Source organism: Leuciscus leuciscus (assembly GCF_965113295.1).
Source record: "Leuciscus leuciscus genome assembly, chromosome: 21".
NCBI lineage: Eukaryota > Metazoa > Chordata > Actinopteri > Cypriniformes > Leuciscidae > Leuciscus > Leuciscus leuciscus.
This window is the reverse complement of record NC_138745.1, coordinates 10,977,388-11,000,489: the sequence shown is the minus strand read 5'-3', so window position 1 is coordinate 11,000,489 and position 23,102 is coordinate 10,977,388. Positions and strand designations below refer to the sequence as shown.

General features: G+C 36.9%; 1 protein-coding gene across 4 annotated transcripts in view; it reads left to right on the top strand.

The window, feature by feature from the left end:
- plekha1b (pleckstrin homology domain containing, family A (phosphoinositide binding specific) member 1b) overlaps window positions 1-21,901 on the top strand; it is a 47,426-nt gene extending 25,525 nt beyond the window's left edge. The window contains exons 6-13 of one of the 4 annotated variants that reach the window (XM_082152292.1): window positions 5-133; window positions 977-1,114; window positions 2,246-2,314; window positions 7,193-7,257; window positions 8,055-8,118; window positions 11,564-11,653; window positions 13,545-13,585; window positions 17,933-21,901. In XM_082152292.1, coding sequence (XP_082008418.1) covers window positions 5-133; window positions 977-1,114; window positions 2,246-2,314; window positions 7,193-7,257; window positions 8,055-8,118; window positions 11,564-11,653; window positions 13,545-13,585; window positions 17,933-18,140 — 804 coding nt within the window. In that variant the 3' untranslated portion in view covers window positions 18,141-21,901. Of the gene's footprint in view, window positions 1-4; window positions 134-976; window positions 1,115-2,245; window positions 2,315-7,192; window positions 7,258-8,054; window positions 8,119-11,563; window positions 11,654-13,544; window positions 13,616-17,932 lie in introns of all 4 variants that reach the window. The other 3 variants (XM_082152291.1, XM_082152293.1, XM_082152290.1) reach the window with 3 other exon arrangements.
- The last annotated feature ends 1,201 nt before the right edge of the window (window positions 21,902-23,102 follow it).

Here is a 23,102-nt window from a genome sequence, read left to right as displayed (position 1 = left end):
CCAGGTGCCGAAGTCAGGCGAGCAGGTGTCTCATAATACAGCAGAAGCGTGTGTGGACACGTCGGGCACCACGAAACAAGTGTCCTACAAGACCGAGATCATCGCAGGAGTGCCCATCATCACCACCACACAGGTCACACAGCAGCCGATAACCCCATGACATATATCACATAGTTCATACCAGGGTCAAACTAAAACTATAAAAACATTAATGTTGAAGACTAAAAATTTACTATTTAATGTTTTTTTTATTTTTTTTGTTTTTTTTATTAATTTTCAGAATAATTTCATAATATATTTTGTGAAGTCAGAGTATGTTGTACATGTGTGAGAATGAGAGATCTGGGATGAACTATATTTTGCTTAGAGGTATGTGTGCAATGTAACCCGTTCACTGAGCAGAGATGTTCCACTGATGATGATACTTCAGTTGGCATGTTCTGTACAAGGAAAGGAATGTTTCAACTGATGCAAATGTAAACACTGAAGGGAAGTTTCTTAATATGGAAAGTGGATTGTACCATGTGCAAGCATGAGGTATACAGTACGTTCCATTTTTAAACATAAGCAACATGTTTTGCTAGATAACTGGTGTCCAGTCCCATGAATCAAATAATAATGGGGAAAAGGCTTAATTCCAAGTCTACAATGTTGATTGAAATAAAATAAAATATAAATATTAGTTGAAAAACTTAAACTAAACTAAACTTCCTTGGCAATAAACTGAAATAAGTTGAAGTTGAAGCACTAAAATTATTAACTGGAAATAAAAAAAAAGCTAAAACTAACTAAAACTAAAACTTAAAATAAATTAAACCTAAAAAGCAATAAAAAACCTAATAGATTGACAAAAGCACATAAAATTACTAAAAACTAAAATAACGTCAAAAAATAACACTGGTTTATACTAATGTAATGCATTTGAATAAAAAAAAAAGGAATGTGTTAAATGTTGTTGCATTGCATTTGTTTTCAGGAAAAGGGTGAAGATCAGAACGGTGCAGACAGAAGCGGGCTGAGGAAAGCTCAAGGTCCGCTGCCGTATTACCTGAGCCGGAGTAACCAGGACCAGTCGGTCATAAAAGCCGGATTTTGTGTCAAGCAGGGAGCTGTGGTAAGTAAGAAGTGCAGAATGCATGAAATGATAATGTGCCGTTAAATCTGTAAAGCCTGACATACTGAATAGTTTATTGAATATTTAGATTAAAAAAATAAATAAATACAAAAAAAGTTGATGTGTTTTTTGATGAGTAACATGTTTGATACATCAGGCTTTTATTCTCATATGACATAGGATAATATAGAGATCATACAAAAAAAAAAAAAACCTCAAATTTATTCAGAGTCCCAAACTGAGCAAAAATATGCAATTTGGTGCAGCTGCTGATATTTATATGGCCAAAAAGTATCATGAAATTTGTATCGTTTGTAATGTAAATCTGTGGGAGCTTTAAAACAGTATAGACTACTTGCATAACATACATATAAATATCAGCTTTCACTCTATATCTTCCAAATAATGTCTTAGTAAGATGACTTTTAAATGCTTAGTTTTATGATCAAAGCTCTGTAGCTTTTATTGTGGGGGGCAAAATATAGAATGCAATGCAATACAATGATGATTGAGAAATAAACATTGATATATCAATTTAGATAGACATTTTAATGTTTGTATAATCAAGTAAACCAGCAGTGTTTATCTTGAAATAATAATAACAATATAAAAATTATTCTTACATTTACTTTAGAAAAATCAGTAAACATTTCACAGCAAAAAAGACGTGTTCTTATCATGCAGTAGATTGTGTACAACAGGTTTTTAATCATGCTGATAATTTAAAGCCTGTAGAAATGTGTGTATCCGATATTACACCGTACGCTTTATAGGGCGTTCACATTAGCGGAATTTAGCTGAAATGTCACAAAAAAAACAACAACAAAAAACACCCTGGGTTTTATTGTCAATAGCATAGCAATGTATAAAGCACAGTTCACACCAAAGTCACTTTCAGACCAAGCAGCTTTCTGGCACATGACCAACTCAAACATAAACAAAACCTATGTGGGGAATGTTTTCGCCCCCACGCAAAAAACTCCTGATTGTGTGGATTATTATTAAAACGACTGGTTTTACTAGCCTTGGCTGCAGTGTCCAAAATGAACATCTGTCATGTCAAATGCATAATCATACTGCCTACATGCCTTTAAATACTGCAAACTGAGGTGTCTTTTTGTCTCTCTGTAGATGAAAAACTGGAAGAGGAGATACTTCATGCTGGATGACAATGCACTCAGCTACTTTAAATCAGAAATGGTCAGTCTCTCCCTCTCTTTCTACCTCCTCCTCCTTGTCTCCAGAGTCCTGTGTCTTTGAATGCTGCTAGAACCCATTGACCTGTTTGACTCTTTGTTTTCATTGTGTTTTGCACCTGTGCGTCCATGAGCCCGTCTGTAAGCTCCCATCTGATAAGTGAAAGTCCGGCCTGTGTATTGTTCATGCCATCTGATCCTGTGTCCAATCTCATTCCAGCAATGAAGCATATTTACATGTGTGCCCCCAGAATTAGACCAGTGACTCATGTGGGAGTGAAAGCATGTGTCTAGTGTGTGTGTGTGTGTGTGTGTGTGTGTGTGTGTGTGTGTGTGTGTGTGTGTGTGTGTGTGTGTGTGTGTGTGTGTGTGTGTGTGTGTGTGTGTGTGTGTGTGTGTGTGTGTGTGTGTGTGTGTGTGTCTGCGCACGTGCTTGGGTGGTTGTTTGAACTTGCTCACAGTGTTATGAATTCCTCTTGCTGTGTGTTAACAGTCAGTCTGTGTCTAAACATGTCTGCATCAGTGGCGATTGCTTTAGGAATACACAGGAAGCACATTTCCCTTTTAAATTTCATCAGAATTTTGATCAACTTATATTTAGAAACAAAAAATCTGACGCATTTTCTATACATACAGTTGCAATCGAAATTATTCAGGTTTAGCAAATCAGGTTTATTGGCCGAATTTTACAGACTTTCAGATGTTTGCAATAAACAAATCAAACTAAATTAATTGAAATAGCTCAACACAACAAATGTTTCAAGTGGTTTCCCCTAATTTAACTGAAAATGCAACTTTTAATGACTTCTGCAGTCACCAAGTTATTCAACCCCTTCATGACAAGCATCTTTAGTACTTAGTAGAACACCATTTTGATGTTATGACCTGCTGTAAATGAGATGTATAACCAGACACCAGCTTCTGGCAGCTTTTCTGAGGAATCTTAGCCCATTCCTCATGAGCAATGGCCTCCAGTTCAGGAATATTCTTGGGTTTGTGTGCTGCAACCGCCTTCTTCAAATCCTTCTATGGGGTTCAAGTCAGGTGACTGTGATGGCCACTGTAGAATCTTCCAGGACTTCTTCTGAAACCAAGCCTTGGTTGAATTTGATGTATGCTTGGGATCATTGTCCTGTTTGAAGGTCCAGTGACCCCCAAGCTCAAACTACTTCACTGATGGCATGGTGTTTTCTCCTAGGATTTCCCTGGTACTTCAACGAATCCATCTTGACTTTCACACGCTGCAGGTTTCCAGTGCCAGAGGATGCGAAGCAGCCCCAGAGCATCACAGAGCCACCACCATGCCTAACTGTAGGCAGAGTGTTCTTTTCAGCATATGCTTCTTTCTTCTTCCTCCAGACATACCACTGATCCATAAGGCTGAAAAGTTTTGTTTCATCGCTCCACAGAACAGAATCCCAAAACGTCTTTTTTGGCTTATTTATATGATTTTGAGCAAATTGGAGCCAACCTTTCTTGTGCTTTTGGGAAAGTAGTGGTGTACGTCTTGGAGTTCTGGCATTCGTTACGTGCCTTACTGTGCAAGCTGAAACCTCAGTGCCTGTCGCCACCAAGTCTTGCTGCAGGTCTTTTTGCAGTCACTCTAGGCTTTTCCTGAACCTGCCTAAGCACTGTCCCTTTTACTTTGAACGTGCCAACAATGCTTCCAACTGTGTCTCTTGGAACATTTAGTGCCTTAGCTATCTTTTTGTATCCTGTTCCTTGTTTGTGAAGGGCGATGAAATCTTCTCTTAGCTTTTTGGACCATTCTTTTGACTTATTTCTTATTACTTATTACTTATTTTATTGCCATATTTCTAACTTGCAGTCAAACGTGACACTCAACAAACCTAGCCAGTTCAGATATTTCATGTTTTCTAGCTTATGCACACCTGGTGCAACTAATGAAGCCCTTGATTAGTTGCATCAGGTGTGCTTGAGACAACACCTTTTGTGCAGATTTGTGCTGTAGTGAGTGATTCTATTCAGGGGTTGAATTCTTGATTCAAGTGAGGGGTTGAATAATTTTGAAACTGCAGAAGTCATTAAATTAAATTAAAATAAATTAAATTCATTTTCAGTTAAATTCCTGGAAACCACTTTAAACATTTGTTGCGTTGAGCTATTAAATTACTTTTGTTTGATTTGTTCATTGCAAACAGCTGAAAGTCTGTAAATGTTGCCAATAAACCTGATTTGCAATGGGGGTTGAATAACTTTGATACTGTGTGTGTGTGTGTGTATATATATATATATATTCCCACTGTGTACTAATATTTTAATTATTTATATAATTATATAATAACTAATTAGGTCATGAATCAGTTCATCCATACAATGGCAGTGAATAGCGACCAGCGTCAAGCTTTGCAAAAGTATCACAGAATAGAAACATGCGACGTGTCATATTCCAAGTGTTCGGGGGGTATACAATAGGGTTTGTTGGGAAGAAAAACCTCAGACATTATGTATTATTTAACAAAATTCCTAACCTTGGCCGTTGGTTTTCAAAGCACGGCACGGGTTCATGACACTCTTTTAGCAAAGTAGTTCACTCGGACTCGCCCAGAAAAAGCACACAAGTTGTGAGAAATCAAGATTGATAAAAACGCAACATAGTCTAGTCGAGCACAGACCAGCGAGCAAGGTCAGGATTTTCATTAAATAATACATACATTTTCAGTTTGTTTTTCACCAAACCCTATCATACGACCCCAGAACACTTGTAATATATGACATGTTGCATTGGATAATTCTGTTATACTTGTGCATCTTTTTTTTAAAAGCTTGATGCTGGTCACTATTCACTGCCATTATGTGGACGACCACGTTTAGGACATTTTTTTTTTAATTCTCCTTTTTATGGTCTGAAAAAGAAAGAACGGAATACTACATTAAAACTACACCAGGGTGAGTAAATGATGACTTCATTTTCATTTTAGAGTGAACTATTGTAATTTTGAAAGGTTAACGCTAATTTCAACCCTTGGTTTTGAAGCCCTGCTTTAAACATAGTGAATTACTTGCCCTACGGGTAAAGTATTGGGGAGTACGGATGGGTGGACAGTTGTTTGGCATATGACATGTTTCCTCTTACAAAAAAGCAACTTCCATGTCTTCTTGCCTGATGAGGGAGCCATCATTGGCTCACTTTTGGGCTGTAGTGGTTTAAAATCCTGGTAAACGGTTATAAATTGTTTTGACTGAGGGGGCAGAACAATGGAGAGTCGTTCAAATATTCAAACACAACTTCCTGTTAAAAGTTTTTGACAAACATTATTTCCCACAGATTTATAGTAGCCTAATTATTTTTATTCCCATGAAGTTAAGAATAGCAAAGACTTATCTTCTGCCTCTGACAGTGAAAACTATATATATATATATATATATATATATATATATATATATATATAGGCCTAAATTTTTTTTTATGCTGACAAAATGTCCACATTTTCACATAAACAAACTAATAAGCTTAATGTGATATATTTGTCCGTCATACATAAATAAAACAGGTGCGATAGTTCTAGTAAACTGAATGTGTTTTAAATACACAATAACCAGGGTTATATGTATCATCATATGTAAATCCAATTTGTTTCAGACTCCACAGCTAGCCATATTTTAACCATGTCCATACTTTATATTATATTTATTAAAAAAATATTATATTTATATTTTTTTCACAATGTACATATTTATGCTGATTCTAAGTCATTTGAATAAATGCATTTTGAAAATATGATTTAAATAAAATCAAATATATGCGAATAATTAATTATAAAATGTACCATGATTTATTAAATTTTTTTAGAGTGCAGAGATCTTACCTGTTTCTAACCTGTTTCATGACTGACGAACATGCTTCACATTAGTTTTTAATGGTAAAACTGTGGAAATAGTATTCGCAATTCAAATACATAAATATAAAATGTAGGTCTAAATATTTGTTTGTGTACTTACTACTTAGATAGTTCTGACCCTAAATTGTGATCAGATGAGCCATGTTCAAATTCATTGTAAAATACTTCATATACACATATATATCACATCAGTCCATGTGTAAATGTAAAGCAGTGATACTTTACAAATATATCTAACACACTATAAATAGTATAGCAATATCTGTACTACCTGATACGTTGTGACAACAAGGAATGTTAAAAGGTTTCATATTTGATCCAAAATACAATTCTTGACCTATGTTCAAAAGTGAAACTCAGAAATCATACAGAAATAATTCAATTCAATTCAATTAAATCAAATCAAATCAAACTGAACCAAACCGTGACCAGATTTCAGATTTCCGTCATAAATAAAGGCTAACGGACTGCGATATGGGGTGATGAAATGCTATAATTGTAAAACAACATTAACTGTGACATCTTGGGTGACAAAGAGCTTGTTACGGTAAGCTACTGATTCAGTGTGTGTGAGGTTTATGAGTGTACAAATGTGTATAATGACATGGGTATTACAACGTAAACATGGTTTATAAGGACACTTCCTGTGCAGAAAGTTTTCTGTTTTGGGGTTAGTGTAGGTGGAGAGAATATAAAGTTTGAACAGTACAAAAACCATTACGCCTATGGAGAGTCCCCGTAAACCACATATTCAAGTGTGTGTGTGTGAGGAGCGCAGGCATATTGTAGGCAGGAATGAGGCTTGGTCAAAGGCTAAATCATACAGTAGATGTCAATAAAGTCTATTTCAGGGCTGATAATCACAGGCCTGCGCTCGCTGTGTGATTTCATCCTGCTCGGGCCTGTACTTCCTCTCTGCACACACTCAGCGCAGCGGGAATGTTTGCTCAGTGCTTGTACAGTGCTTGTCACATGAACTAAAGACAATATTAATTAGCCGAATGAAACTCTGTTTTTAGGACCGAGAACCGTTACGGGTTGTTCCTCTGAAAGAAGTAAATAAGGTGCAGGAGTGTAAACAAAGGTCAGTACTGCTTCATTTGTGCTTTTGTTTAGTTTTTTGTCAAATTGTTTCCAAATATGCTTCTGCTATAACCTGTCTTTCATTTACTCAACAAACAGGAAGTCCCTCCCCATACTCACGCCATCGGTTTAGCCAGAGGTTGACAAACTGCTCAAACAAATGTCACGCAATGCTCAATTAGTGTCTCGATGGCTTACCTAGGCCCTGTTTACACCAAGTATTAGGATGCCTTTTCGCCAATCCGATCACAATTGAACACCCACATGCACAGAACCAAGCATAACCTACATCTTTTCTTTTTTAATAATTCATTACACTTGGATGTACATCACAATCCGGAACATACATGTTTAATGCGTCTGCAAAATCATCTGGCAGTGATTGCAATGCTATATTGCACTCTATTTTAGAAACATCTGCTAAACATCTCAAAAGACCAGATTCACTTACATTCTGCATCATAAATATGAAATAATCTGACGAATGACTTTTTTAGGAAACATTCGTGACATTAGCAATAACTTGCAGATGAGATGAGAATTTTTCAGACAATTCACACATTGAACAAATGGAATTTGTTATATTTTTTTATTTATCTCCAGGCAGCCAAGTTTATCATAATGCTACCATGTGACAAATTTCACAATGTCTAAAAGTTCCACAGTTTGGGACTTGGGCAGACCCTTCATAATACTACACAAGCAAACATTAATAAACAATAACAGCTTTCTCATCATGCATCTGTACTGCTGTAATGTTTCAACGGTCGAAAAATTTCCCTATAATTATGTTTTTAGTGACTTGATGATGAGGGACAATCTTTTTGAACTGGTTACTACCTCAAGAACTTTCTACATTCAGGTAGGAATGTCAAACTCATGTTAATTTGATGTAATTTATGCATTGATATTTGATGATGAACTAAATGCATATTACAATGACGTTTCAGGGTGGTAGAAAAAAAAAAAAGAATAAAATAGATTTATATGATTTGAGAATATGTGTTTTTCAAGAATAAAGTAAAGTTTTGAGAATAAAGTCATAATATTACGAAATAAAAGTAGTCATATTTTGGGAGAAGTCACAGTTATTTATTCAGTTCATTTATTTGTAAAGCACTTTTCACAATACATATCATTTCAAGGCAGCTTTACAGAAAATGGATGTCTACATTACAATTTAGAGTAATTTGTTTTCAGAGGTGACTGTGTCCAAGTTATCTCCATATGTCCAGATGTCAGTTCTAAGATAATACAAATCATGCAGTTAGCTAACATCATGTATTCATTTAGACAAACAATGATCTCATTAAAGCAGTTATTACAAGTTGTTATCATAATGATTACAATATATAGAAACTTTGGCAGTGGTGCATGTTTATTCAGAGTTTGCTTCATCTGAAGTCCTCGCAGGAGTTGGAGTCATCTATTCACATGTGTTGGGTCATCTAAAATTTTCTTAAGAGGCTGGAACCAAACAGGAGCTGCCGTAATCTTTAGTTACCTCAGGACGGCCATCCCAAGGTAGAAACAGAAAGCAACTGGAAAAGAATTAGCGTAGCTGCTGTTCATAACATTTCAAGCAATAGATAGTCATGCACGTTTCATTTGATGGAGTATTAACTGGAGTACAAGGTTATGAGATGCATTATGTGAATGCTTGGCTAAAGAGGTGTGTCTTTAATCTAGATTTAAACTGGGAGAGTGAGTCTGAGCCCTGAACACTATCAGGAAGACTGTTCCAGAGTTTAGGAGCCAAATGTGAAAACGCTCTCCCTCCTGTAGTAGACTTAGATATCTTAGGTGCTACCAGAAGTCCAGAGTGTTGTGCTTGTACTTTTCTTCTTTTAAATGGCTTTCTCCAAGTAATACTGGGGGTTTAGAGGGTGACAAAGCAGCAGACCCAAATGGGCAACTTTGGCAAAAGAACCAGGGGACTACATATAAGGCACTTGAAGACCCATAAAAACATGTGACTTCAAAATACATTGAAATGTCTCAAAAACAGTAGAAAATAATCAGATGTCTTCCAAACTCACTGAATGGTTATCACTGTCAGATTCAGCAATGGCACAATAATAATTATTTCATAATAAAGTTAAAAAGCAGTGATAAAGTAGCAGTCAGTAACTTCAAAAGGACCTGTTTATGACTTTAAACAGTAGCAAAAGGATGGCGAAATACTATCAGTATCCGGCAATGTCAGTGGAGAATAAATGTTAATGCATAACTTTTCCACCTAGAACAGACCACAGTGGTCTGTCTGGTTTTCTGTTTATGCTTGCCTTCCTGTCTTGGTTGCATTTGACAGCCGATGGCCATCTTTCAGCAAATAGAGCACAAACGATTTTGAGTCAAACTGCTCTACTGGAGGACCATTGACGTCTAGAAACAGGACAGAAGAAAGGTTTTTGGCCTTCAGGCAATTCTCCTCTTGTTAGCAGTATCATTCATGGCTGAAAAGCTACGTTTATATTCATCTGAGGAGGCCAGGTAGGTTTTGCTTGCAGAAACCAGTCAGGGAGACATACAGAGAGATTATAAATGACAGCCTGCAGGAACTGCACCTTGTTGATATTCTCCTTGATGGCTTGTAGTGAGATTCGATTGAACATGCATGATGTCATCCTCACTTCTGCCTCTGCTGGTGTTGTTTCCATGGTCTCTAGGATCTCCATAGACAAACGAGTCCACCAACTGGCATCAGTGAGAGGTGTTTCGATTTTGCAGATTCATGGAGAGGCTTTGTAACTCACGCAGCACATCTTTCATCAGTGCAAGGTCTTTAACAAAACTGTGCTGCTGAGTTTCCTCAATAGTCCACTGCATTTTCACCGATCCAAATTAGTGCAGGAAACATCCACAGACGCATTCTGCATTTGTGTGGAAGGTGCTGGAAAGTCCTGCCAAACAGTTCTGGCAGTGTTGAAACTGATGACAACTCAGCGAATGGAGAAAATCTGCCCAATCTTCAGCAGTGAGATTTTAACATGAGTGGCAGCATCAGAGCAGTCTGGCTTTTTCTTTTCGATTGGTGGTAAACTACATCCAGTTACAGACTTGCATGCATTGTGCATTGCCTACTCTTGCTTGTGTGCAAGACAATTAATGCCCTTCAGTAAAGAGAAGTCTTTTGTCAACTTTACAATCAGCCCACTCTCTCTTTCTGTCATGACTGATGCTCCATCTGTGGAAATGCTGATCAGGTGTGATTTTAAATATTCATTATCCAAACCTGCTGTCAAAAGGGTCGTCTTAAAGGGGTGGTTGATTATGATTTCACTTTTTTTAACTCTTTTCAGTTAGTGTGTAATGTTGCTGTTTGAGCATAAACAACATCTGCAAAGTTACAATGCTCAAAGTTCAAAGCAAAGGGAGATATTTTCTTTTAATACGGCTGGTAGAGACTACACGGCATTCCTCTCGGGTTAGTGACATCACCAACCCTAAAATTTACATAAACCCCACCCCCGGAACACGATTTATAGATTATCAAGACAGAATATGCTAATCAATGACTAGAAGATAACTACACATAAGCTACATAAATTCATCAACTAACCATTCAGAAACGTCCTGTTGCTTCTACATGTTGTCACTTCTTCTTGAGTCTCGTCTCCATCATTGTCTGACTCCGGTTTGAACATAAAAGGCTAAAAGGTTTTGAAATTTTCAGTGTGTGTGTGTGAGAGGTAAAAGGACACAAGCTCTTGAAGCTCTGCCCCCTTTGCCAGGAGCAGCAGCTCATTTGCATTTAAAGGAACAGACACAAAACGGTGCGTTTTTGCTCACCCTCAAAAAGTGACAATTTTAACAGGTTACTTTTGATATGTAACAAAGTCTCAACTTTGAAATTTGGTCATTTTTGTAAAGAAATGTAAACAATAAATACCATTTTGTGGCTCTTTAATATGTCTGACAGATCGCTGTAGAGCTTCAGTTAAAGCTGCTCGTGAACCGATCATCTCTTACTTCTAGTTAATTTATAGTATCAAATAAACATGAAAGAAGATAAGAAGGAATGTTGTTTTAACCGCGGAAAGACGTCAGTACACTCCGTTTTTCAAGTTCAAATCCTCCAACGTTAATCTACTAACTCTCCTGACCGCTTTGTCTGACAAAAATGGCGGATGGCGGATTATAATTGGTCAGATCTCGTGTCAATTAAACTCCCTGCGAAGGGTCAATTAGTCACTGATGTAAATAATTTCAAGCATGAATAAAATGTTTTAACATTGTTTTTTAATCATATTTACAAAATGTGTTAACATATAAACATTAAAGCTGTCTGTATTTTTCTGTCTCAGTCGAACAGCCCAGAGGAGATGCACGGCTGGATCAAGGCTATCTCTGGGGCCATAGTGGCCCAACGTGGTCCTGGACGCTCAGCAGCCTCTGTAAGAATTTACTTTGTTTAGTGACACATTCTGAGTTCTCAGCCGATTTGTGCTCTTCTGGATTGATTTGCCATTTGTGACGTGTTTTGTTGCCACCCACACTGTCCATGTCCTGCCCAACCATGTTTCTCTTCAAATTTCAAAATGTCCCTTAATTATGTTGGCCGATGGAACAACCAAAGTTCTTAAAAGGATAGTTCACCCTAAATCTAAACCTTTGTCATTATCCACTCAAAAACTGGTCTAATTTACCAGACTTAACCAGACGACATACACTACTATACCCTCTTTGTGTCTGTCTGTCTCTCTTGGGCTTTTCACACTTAAAATAGTTAACCCTGGGTCATTCTAAATCCTGGGTAAACGGAATCCTGTGTTATTTTGCTTCACATTTCACATCACTCATAATTTACCTAGGGTTAACAGTTAAACCTGGGTATTTATAAGCTGCCGTTTCACACTTTACATTCTTAAACCCTGGGTTAACAATCGTATTTTTACATTTGTGGGTACGCGATTGGCTGCCGGTTGCTAAGCATCTAATCGCAACATTCTAACACTGAATCGTTTCCAAAGACCACAGACCTTATGTAGCCCCGCCCCTTTTTAGTGCTGCGCTCGTTGTCTTTTGTCTTCCGGTTTGTATTTTCACTGCGATCTTATAGCCTGGGTTTCCCCATGCTGCCTTGAGCGCAGCGCGATTTTATTCACGCTGCTAGGCAGCCTGGACACCATGGACCAGATTTTTCCCTCAAAAAGGGAACCAATCACAGAACGGGGAGGGAGCAGCAAGACGATGACGACGTCTATACGACACACCGAAGCAGTTTGTTTATATCTATGGATCCAACATGGCATCAGACGCGAAGTTACCTTTCGATGCAGCCTTAGATAGTGTTCTAAGTAGTTTAGAACGCAAGTTTATTTCGTCTTCTTCCTCGTCGGATTTCTGCCGCTCTACATACGTCATCTGGTATAATTGAAACGATTGGCTATGAGCTACGTACAGGCACATTTGATAGACATTCATAGCGCCCAATAAACGGCTCTGGGCATTCGTAAACCACGCCTCAAATACGAGAAAATGAACATGTGGTTCCCAGACCACGTCTCAATGAGACGAGGTCTGACGTTAGCCAGGCTAGCGATCTTATGTATTTATGAATGAACGGCTCATTTTAAAATCTTCTGACATTTGTTAAGACATCTGCTTTAAACATTACAATGCTCATGATAACTTTCGTTTACTCTACAATAAGTAAATCCATTTCACCAGCTAATTACTCCTCGACAGCGATGCCATACAAATATTCAGAGCTACCGCAAAAACGGAAGTTCAAAGACAATATTCTAAAGATGGCTGCATGCTTGTTTCTCTGGCGCATAATGTCTATAGAATAACACAAGATGCGTCACTCATATTGTTTTTAAATGGGGAAAAGTGCAACGCTTAATATAGCGGAATAAGTCCCGCCTTCTAAATAAGAGCCAATCGCTGATTGGTAAAGTCATCGCGTCACTGCAGCTGCCGTTAGAAGCTCCGGTTCCTATAGAAACATTCAGACGCACGCTTCCACTGCGCATGCGCATTACCTTGATCCAGCCTGAATGTAGTTTTCTGTCATGATTTGAGCGTTTAGAAACAACATTTCGGAGACAGTTGTTAGATTTTATGGGTGATTTCAAATATGAAATTTAATCGTAAGCTTGGAGAACTTGATGTTTCCCCATTCAAAGAGATAAGAGCTGCACTTGCATGCCCGAGATGCATTTCAAAGATGGCCGCCGAGTGAAATTACTTGTCTTAACCCAGGGTTAAGCGCAGTGTGAAAAGCCCTTTTGTCTCTTGTTCTTCCGTGTCCGTGCCTAATGAATGTGCGCTGTGTTGCAGATGCGTCAGGCCAGACGGCTCTCAAACCCTTGTATACAGAGGTATACATCCTGCAATGGTGAATGCAGCACGTATGTGTTGAGATCAAACCCCTCGCGCTTGTCCCTGTTTGTTTGCACTCAGCCCCCTGCTTAGAGTTTAGAGGCTTGTAGACTTTGAACAAGATCTGAGCAGGGTAGAGCTGCCTCACCTAAACAATCCAACCTCGCAGACCAACCCCGCACTCACGCTAGAGTGACCTTTGACACCCATCATCCCCATTCACTCTTTTAATATACTTTCGGTACATCCATACTAAACATCTCATCCACTCATCTGATTACCCACACTTCTCTCTAGGGCTCAGTAATGCAAATATTTGATAATGGTGATTTACAGAGAGACATTTGAATGTCATTTACTAGAGTAAGAAACAAAATAAATGTTTTATATATGTAAGTTCATTTCTTAATATTTTAGTATACAGATGAAAGACAATTCTGTATGCAAATAGAGTGCCAGAGACATTTAAGCCACTTTTCCACCGAAACAACCATTCTCATTGCTTAACAGTTCCATTCCGTGCCGATCCGGCCCAGCCAGTACGGATATGGTTTCATTTTCCACTGTGGGACTGATGACGGAGCTCTTTGGAATGTAATTCAAATGCGTCAGTCGTTGCCTTGTTAACACAAGAGTTTACAGATGGTATGAGATGTAAAATAGCGACAGCATTATGGAGGATGATCAAATATTTCTTTTAATTTTATTATTAACTCATGTTAACTTTGTTCAAATAACGCGCTTGGCCAGCTATTGAGAAACTGGCTGCCAGGCAACAGACAAGTGACCAATCCTGGTCACAAGTGGCGATGTCACTACACGCATTCTACCTGCAGTGCCGAACCAAGCTCAAGTGGAAATATAACTGAAATTGAAAGGCATTCGTTGTAGAACACTGTTTGTAAGTTTAGGTCTTTGATTATTTGGCTGGAATGGCCAAATTATCATAATCATTAGCAACATTTCTTCCTCATATACTGTACAGTATATATTATCTTCAATATATGATCAAATCTATATCGTATTGTATTTTTTATATTGAACCCTAACTCACATTTAACTTTACTTCTACTTACTTACATTTTACAATCCATTTCATAACCTCACCTGCTTCTGCTTTTACTTTAAAACTTTCTTTGATGTTTGATGTTACAGGGATCTATTCTAGTTTTGGAATGTCAGAATATTAATACTAGTGAAAAGAGATACAAGTTTGTTTAACTAAATTGTAATGCATGGTGTGACATGAAGATATGAGAGAATGAATCTAGCACATTTTATTGGACACAAAGGTTTTTACTATTCACCAGTGTGTCAATCAGGCTGACATCTAAAACAGGAAATAGCATAATCGCAGCATTGATCTTTTTTATTTTAAACTGAATAGGCTCAGCATAAATTGAATGGATTTTGATATAAAATAAAACAGCAATATGCAAAAAAAAAAGAAGGAAAATAAATCAGAAGTGTAATTTTCTTTACACTTTTTTTTTATCAGATATGTTGTAAAATTATGTGGACTCTATTCTCATCAGTGGTCTAAGAAAAACTGTTTTATTCTACATAATGGGCACCATGTTGAGGTCACATGACCAGCCTTGAACCAAGTTTATAAACACATATTTTAGATAAACGCACCTAATGAAGATGAAACAGCCAGCAAAACATAAATAAAAATGACTTGGTGCACCTTTTTAAGGATAATTCAGTAAAAAATGTCATGATTTACTCAACCTCATCTTGTTGATTGGAATATTCGTGAACTTCCACATAAGACAGCAAGTCATACAAATGATGACAGAATTTTCATTTCTGGCTAAGCTATCCATTGTGAAAAAGAAGTGCACTCAATTGTATTGAATGTGCACTTGTAGTGTACTTAAAATTTTAAAAGTAGATTTTTAAAAACTCTACTTCTAATATAATATTAATGAAAATAAGTGTATTAAAGAGAGTACTGTACTGTTTCTTAAGATTTTTTTAAGTACACCTTTAAAAGGTGAACTTTGCAATAATGTAAAATTATGCAAATAATGTCACGTACATTTTAAATCATTGTTGTAAGAATCTTTTTGCCATGCTTTAAAGAAATACACTTAATTTGATGTGTTATACTAAAGCACATGTAAAGTAATTGGTTATAATTTTATCTGCAGTGTGTTATTTGATATTTCATAGTTTTAAAATATATTTTAAATGTACTAAATTGCAACTTCAGCACTGCAAATGTGTAGCAACAAATATATGTAAAAACATGACATACACATTTTAATATAAATTACATTAAAGTATATTTTAGTTTACCATAAATGCCTGTCAGAACACTGAAATCATATTTCAAAGACTGTAGAAGTAATTATATAATTACTACATACACATAAGTCCTACTTAAATTATATAAGAGTATAACCATAATCAGGGCTTGACATTAACTTTTTTGCTCACTAGCCAACATGGCTAGTGGTTTTCCAAAGTTACTAGCCACACAGCATTTTTACTAGCCACATATTTGTTGTTGTGAAATTACCTAACAAAAGTTGCTTGTGCTAAAATGTATACTTGAACTAGATTTACAACCCTTTTAAATGTAAAACCACTGTACACACCCAAATCAAGACTACATAAATTCAGCAAACAAACTGAATTATTAATGCAGAACGGCTAATTGTTAAATAACCATTTAACAGGGATAATAATGTATCATTAGCCTACTGCTTAGCCAAAAATGGAAAATTCAGCATTTAATGCATGCCATAAGATTGGGCAATAGCCTATTGCCAAAGAAATCAGAATTTTTGGGCTAAATGGTGATGGTATTACCTCAGTATTTTTTTTTTTCTATTTGAATTTTAAAAAATCTGTATTTAATATTTATTTTTATTTATTTCATATCCTGATCAATATTGTCCTACAAACAATGTTCATATTGAAGCTAAAACAAACAATGCAACCTTGCAGTCTATCCAAAAAAAGGGGTCAAATCACATTACACTCTAACATTGAAACGTTACAATCTAAAAACAAAATAATGCTTTTTAAAGTAAATTTACTAAACTTAAAATGAAAATAAATAAAAACAAAACTGATATCATAAAAATACACGTAGGTTTGAAATTCTCTAGCACATTAATGTTCACCAGCAACAACAAATATTCAACAACAAATATATTAGCAAAATATATTTATAATTTAGTGTTAATGTATATTTTAGTCAGAATTATTGCGCTCCTATTCTATTGCGCTCCGTCTGTTCGGTGCGCATGCGCTCCGTGGCGCTCGTTCACGGAAGTTTAGCCTCGTCCACTCATGACAGAAAAATGGAAATATTTGCTTGACTTTCTAATATGTCCGTGGAATGTAAGTTATGCACTTGATGCAGGGCAGCTTCGTAGTGTCACACTGCAGTATGGCTTATTTCAGATGCCTTTTGAAAAGACTACAATTATTCAACCCGCCAAAGTGGCTAGTTGGAGTGACTGCGTTACCCGCCACGAGCAAAATCCACCCGCATTTGGCGGGTTGGCGGGTGTTAATGTCAAGCCCTGACCATAATACATTTTTATTTAATTCTAAATAACATTTAAGCAATTAAGTGCCTGAAAACATTACATTCAGTTTGCACTTAAGTATTCTTTTAAATAAAAAATTTTCCATAATAAGTAATAAGTAAAAAAAAATTTAAGTATACCAAAGTGTACTTCTTTTAACAATTAAGGCCTGTTCACACCAACACAAACGTGTGCCACGAAAATTCTGTCCTATTTTTGCATACTATTTGTCTGTTCATATCAATGTGGGGGGGAAAAATGGCAGATGGGCTGAATGAAAATGTAAATTCACTCTCAGACAGTATGCATGCAAATGTTCGTGTCAATCTGAACAGACGCATTAACAACTGTTCGTTTAAATAAAAATGCGAACATTCGACTTGGTCTGTACAGACTATTAGTTTTGAACTTTTTATGTTGAATCCTTGTCCTGCCTGTGACTTCCTCTAATGTCACTGATGTCCACCTCTCATTCTTTCCTTTCAGAGATTAAATGTGACACTGAGACACTAACAATCCAAAAATGAGCCCATCTTCTGCACTACCAGCTGTTCTGTTCCTGCTATATCCCAGAATGATCTACAGCCTGCCACTTTCTGTAACTTTCACTGCCACTGTTTGCTGTCGTGACCCATGTCCTAAACTGTACTAAGCTTCCTGCTGTACCTCTTTCTTCACCTGCTCCTTGTTCTTGAGTTTTTTCTCCGTCTTCCCTCTCTCCCAAAGCCGTTTTCTCTGACCTGACTGTTGCTGCAACCTAGCCGTGCTGTTTCTATAACCGTTACTCAATCTCTGCAGGAGCACGCTGAACCCACCTCCATGTTCTACTACAGCGAACAGTGTCTCCCAACTCCTCGCTCACCCCTCCCCACCGAACTCCATTACCCAGAATGCCGTTCCCCCTCGGGCCCTCAGCATGGCGTGGGAGGGGCCAGACCTGAACAGCTTGCCGCCCGGGGCCCGAGCGCGCCTGTCGCTCCAGGAGACGCCCCAAATCTTCAAGTAAATGTTGATGACTCGTTGACATGGCAACGGAGGAGCAAAGTAATGCAGCCTCCAGTTTCCCCTAAAGATAAAGAGCGGCAAGTTACCGAGGTGTAACAATGTACTTGGTATATTACACACTTTACAACAAACTATTAACGTCAAAAGCAGAACAGGGACTTGAGCCCAGTGCATCATGGGATATGGAGGACTATGGAATTTGGAGTTTTCCGTGGTCATTCTCAAGCCTTTCAGAAGATGTGTACACTATAATACAGATTTATAAACCAGACAACTTGTTAAAGAGGCTATATGGAAGAATTTACATGTATTAATCACTTTTTTATTTCCAATGTTTGAACAGCTAGTAACCAAACTTAAAAAACGAGACCTTCCCTGATTTCCTAGGTTGTCTATGAGAGCCTGTAAACTGTTTTTTATGCGAAGGACTGGGAACGTTTTTGCTGGGAAAATCAAAAGGATGTGAGTGACGTTTAAGCCCAAAGTATACTTAGGCCGTCCCCATTCTGCAATGGTCCGCACACTGTCCATGTGATGTCTTTTTCGCCATCAGGAGGGTCCGCGGACGTCCACGTGCAGCCCAATTTTTGTGTCCGCACGGACGGTGCACGTACTAGCGCATGTGCGAGTGACTTGAGTGCTTGAAAGCACATCTAGTCCACTAGAAAATTTGCACATGGCGAACGTGTCTTTCCACACTCATGACTAAAGGAGTATACTTTCAAACTGCATCTTGTGGACTGCTGTTTTTAAGTGCTCAAGTCACTCACACATGCGCTGTTGTACGCGCACCCTCCGTCCGCGGACCCTCCTGATGATGAAAATTACATCTCATGGACAGTGCGTGGACCGTTGCGGTTGGCGGACGGCCAAAGTATACTTTGGGCTTTACGCTCACTCTCTTGAGCCTCTCTTCTGTTCTATGACGCATGAAATAAATGCTTATACAATGTTCAGGATAATGCTGAAAGAACTATTCTGTTATATCAATGTGTCATGCAAAAAAAAAAGGGATTCATTCAAACTAGTCTCACATAGTCAGATCTATATAGTCCATAGTCTTAAATATAGGCCTACTTAATAATCAAACTATCATAACAGTGTAATTATTAGGGGTGTGAAGAGACACTTATCTCACGAGACAAGACACGAGATTGGGTTCACGAGGACGAGACGAGATTTTTGCACAATATTTTATAGAAATCCTCAATGACAAAATTCATGACTGGAAAAATAGTCTTCAGGTGCATTTTGAAATGTTTTAACTTATAATCTTGAAATGAATCTCATTTCAGTTTCTACTTTGAGTATGAATTATCAAATGCATTGAACAACAACAATACAAGCACTGTAAAAGGTTTTGCCACAAACTCAACTGACTGGCCTTTATGATTTCACATCAGTCTCTTCAGATTCCTCCTTCCATATGTAAAGCGCTTTGAGTACCCAGAAAAGCGCTATATAAATGTAACGAATTATTATGAATTATGATCTTCCAGAACTTCTGATTGAGGCTGTGTGTGACCTCCTAATTGAACTATTCCACAAATTGAACATAGAAATAAAAAACAGTATGTGCAAGTGCAACCATAATCAAAGTACTCTCTCAGTATTCAAAGTGCAAACAGACCAAAACAGAGACCAGAGACACAACTACACAGTCCAGAGATAGGTTTGATATTGGGAGACAGGCTTGTATGCAGCCTAATTGTTGCATCAGCGAGCTTTTTTTTTACTTTTCATTTTTAAAATCGTCATTGTGCGTACTCCGTAGGAGCAGTGCTGAGCGCGCATTATACAAGATATGGGGCCGTTCACACAGAATGCATTTTTGCTTTGTAAAATGCGAGATGCTGGCAGTGGATTCGTAAAAAAACGCAAGGTCTCGAGACGCGTTTTTTTTAAAGTTGAACTGGTTTTAACTTGAGCGCTGCATTTTTAGAATCTTGGCATGATATCTTGTCACACCCCTGGTAATTATTAATTACCTCAATTGTCCACATGATGCCGGTGAATTGCAGTGCTTGTGCAAACATATTTACATTGCTAGGACGAAAAAGAACTTCGCTGTGAGTATATCAGGGTATTTAATCATATTCAGTGTACGTCACATGTGCAGGAGTGCAAGCATGAGAAATAAGTTGCTGGCTGCTGTTCACGTAACGGCCACCGGTGTCGCTAATAACAAAGGTTTCTGAATTCTACATATAGCCCCTTTTAGACAAAATGTTGACATCAATAGCCGGTAATTATGTTCCCGCTATGGCCAATAAGCGATATTATGGCAGATATTATAAATCTATTGTGTTTTTCCCCTTTTTTTCCTAAAATACTATGTACACAAAGTGAATTCACTTGTTTCAAGTGAAATCAGGCATCAAAACACTTAACGTTTGATCGAAAATATGGATGTTTAATACTTTTGCAAGGCTATATGGTTTAAACTGGAAAATATATTGTTTGAATAAAATAAGGTATTTATTTAAAAGAAAAAAGATCAACGTCATAAGTTCTGGTTATTTGAATTATTCTGGTGCTTTTACATCCTTTTTGTTGGGGTACAAGTTAGGCTTTTTCCTGTAGCAACATATTCCTCCTTTGGAGGCCATTGATCCTTGGTGGTCTTGTTTATTGTCAATTTAATTTTCTTTTTTGAATGCTTTATGTATAAATTGAACTTTGTGATAGTTTTTGACCACAATAACATAGAAATAGCTTTTACTGATATGTTTCATAATGCTGTAGAGAATGCTTGTGTTGTTGTTATATTTCAGTGTAACATACTGCTACTCTTATGACGAGTTAAAGCTCTCGTTTTAGTGGCACTTATGTTTATCAGATGCATGTGAACGCATGACTCTATATTTCTACACAGAGAAACACTCCAGAGATGTTTGATAAACCGGTTAGGCAAAACGGTTCAATTTGTTAACAATGCTTAATCCATTACACAGTCTATCACAGACTAATGATGAATGGTAATTTTTCACAATCGTGATAAATAATAATTATAACCTTTCAATAAATGTTTGTACTTGAAATGTTTTTTCAGTTTTCAACTCGAAATGTATTTATGTAGAATTAGCAGAATATTAATAAATGCTGTGACTATTTTTTTTATTGTTAGTTCATGATACCTAATGTATTAAATGTTGTTAACGAATTGAACCTAAAGTATTACCAACAAAGCACAGGCATCCGCAAAATGCAGCTGTATGGATCCTTTTCACAGACTGATCATGCATTTCCACAATTATTAACAGATCTAATTATACGTTTTTAATATATATAAATCATGTACTATACTTTGTGTTGCCTTGGCAATAAAGGACATAAAACTAGTTGTTGATGCGTGAATGTTTCTACAATGGCTGAGGAGTGACAGCAAATTTTCTTTCTCTCTTCTGATCATTGTAATCAATCTCGTATTTTTTTCCTCCTTTTTCTTTTTTGGAAAGTCAAAGAAACACTATTATTTCATTTTTTTCATTTGCTATTGGAGCAAATGGGAATGCAAAAATCATATTTGTTTTAGTTTATATTCGCCACTATAGAAGTTTACCCAACTATTATGACTTCCCTGGAAATGTGAAAAGGGTCCATATGTTAGTATTAATGTGAATGTAAACAGATTCAGTGACTCCAATGATAAATACTGTATGTTGTTTGATTGTGGATTCATATGCTGCACCCTGTTTTTTTCTGTAATGTATGTATTTGGCTGGAAAAATTATTAACTTTTTTAAACGAGTCTAAATAATGTATTTGCTTATCTTTTAAGGTTAGGGTTTGAGTCATGGTTAGTCTATAATAATTATAATAATCAACTTTATATAAAAACAAAAGTATTGAGATTACTGTGTGTGTGTGTGTGTGTGTGTGTGTGTGTGTGTGTGTGTGTGTGTGTGTGTGTGTGTGTGTGTGTGTGTGTGTGTGTGTGTGTGTGTGTGTGTGTGTGTGTGTGTGTGTGTGTGTGTGAGAGAGAGAGAGAGAGAGAGTATATCCACAAATATATCCAAAATCCTTGTCTCTATAGGGACATTTTTTGGTCCCCATAAGGAAAACATTGTAAAAAAAAAAACCAAAACAAAAAAACTTATAAATCATACAAAGTAATGTTTTTTGAAAATGCTGAAAGTTTTCTGTGATGCTAGGTTTAAAGGGTAGGGTTATGGTTAGGGAATAGCATATGCAGTTTGTACAGTATAAAAATCATTATGTCTATGTCATAAAATATGAAGACACAACGTGTGTGTGTGTGTGTGTGTGTGTGTGTGTGTGTGTGTGTGTGTGTGTGTGTGTGTGTGTGTGTGTGTGTGTGTGTGTGTGTGTGTGTGTGTGTGTGTGTGTGTGTGTGTGTGTGTGTGTGTGTGTGTGTGTGTGTAGAAAATATCATTAACCTGATTTAAAATCAATGTTAAATAATAGATATGTTTTTTGAGCACCAAATTAGCCCATTAGAATGATTTCTGAAGGTTCATGTGACACTGAAGAATTGGCTGTTGATAAATTACAGAAATAAATTACTTTTGAAAATATATTAAAATTGAAAACCGTTCTTTTATAATTTAATATTTTTAGCAATTATTACAGTATATTTTAAATGTATTAGGAAATTATGCAGAAAATATTAAACATGACAATATGCATTATTAGCAGATATTTATTTGATTACAATAGGCTACGCTACAACAAATTCTATAATGTGAGCCTCATGCATGAATCTATTCTGAGCGAAACACTTTGACATTTGCAAGGTGTCTAGTCCAGCAGCTGTTTGCCATAGTTACCTTTTCAATAAGCAAAATTCATGACACTAAAATATTCAAGTAGGCCTGTGTGGCAAGTTTGCGTGATACAGTTGTATAGGCAGACTTCCGACATAAAACTGTGATTATAGCTTGGTAATATCTCCAATATGGCTGCACGGTGACTCAAATGTTAAGATGTCATCAGCAATCCA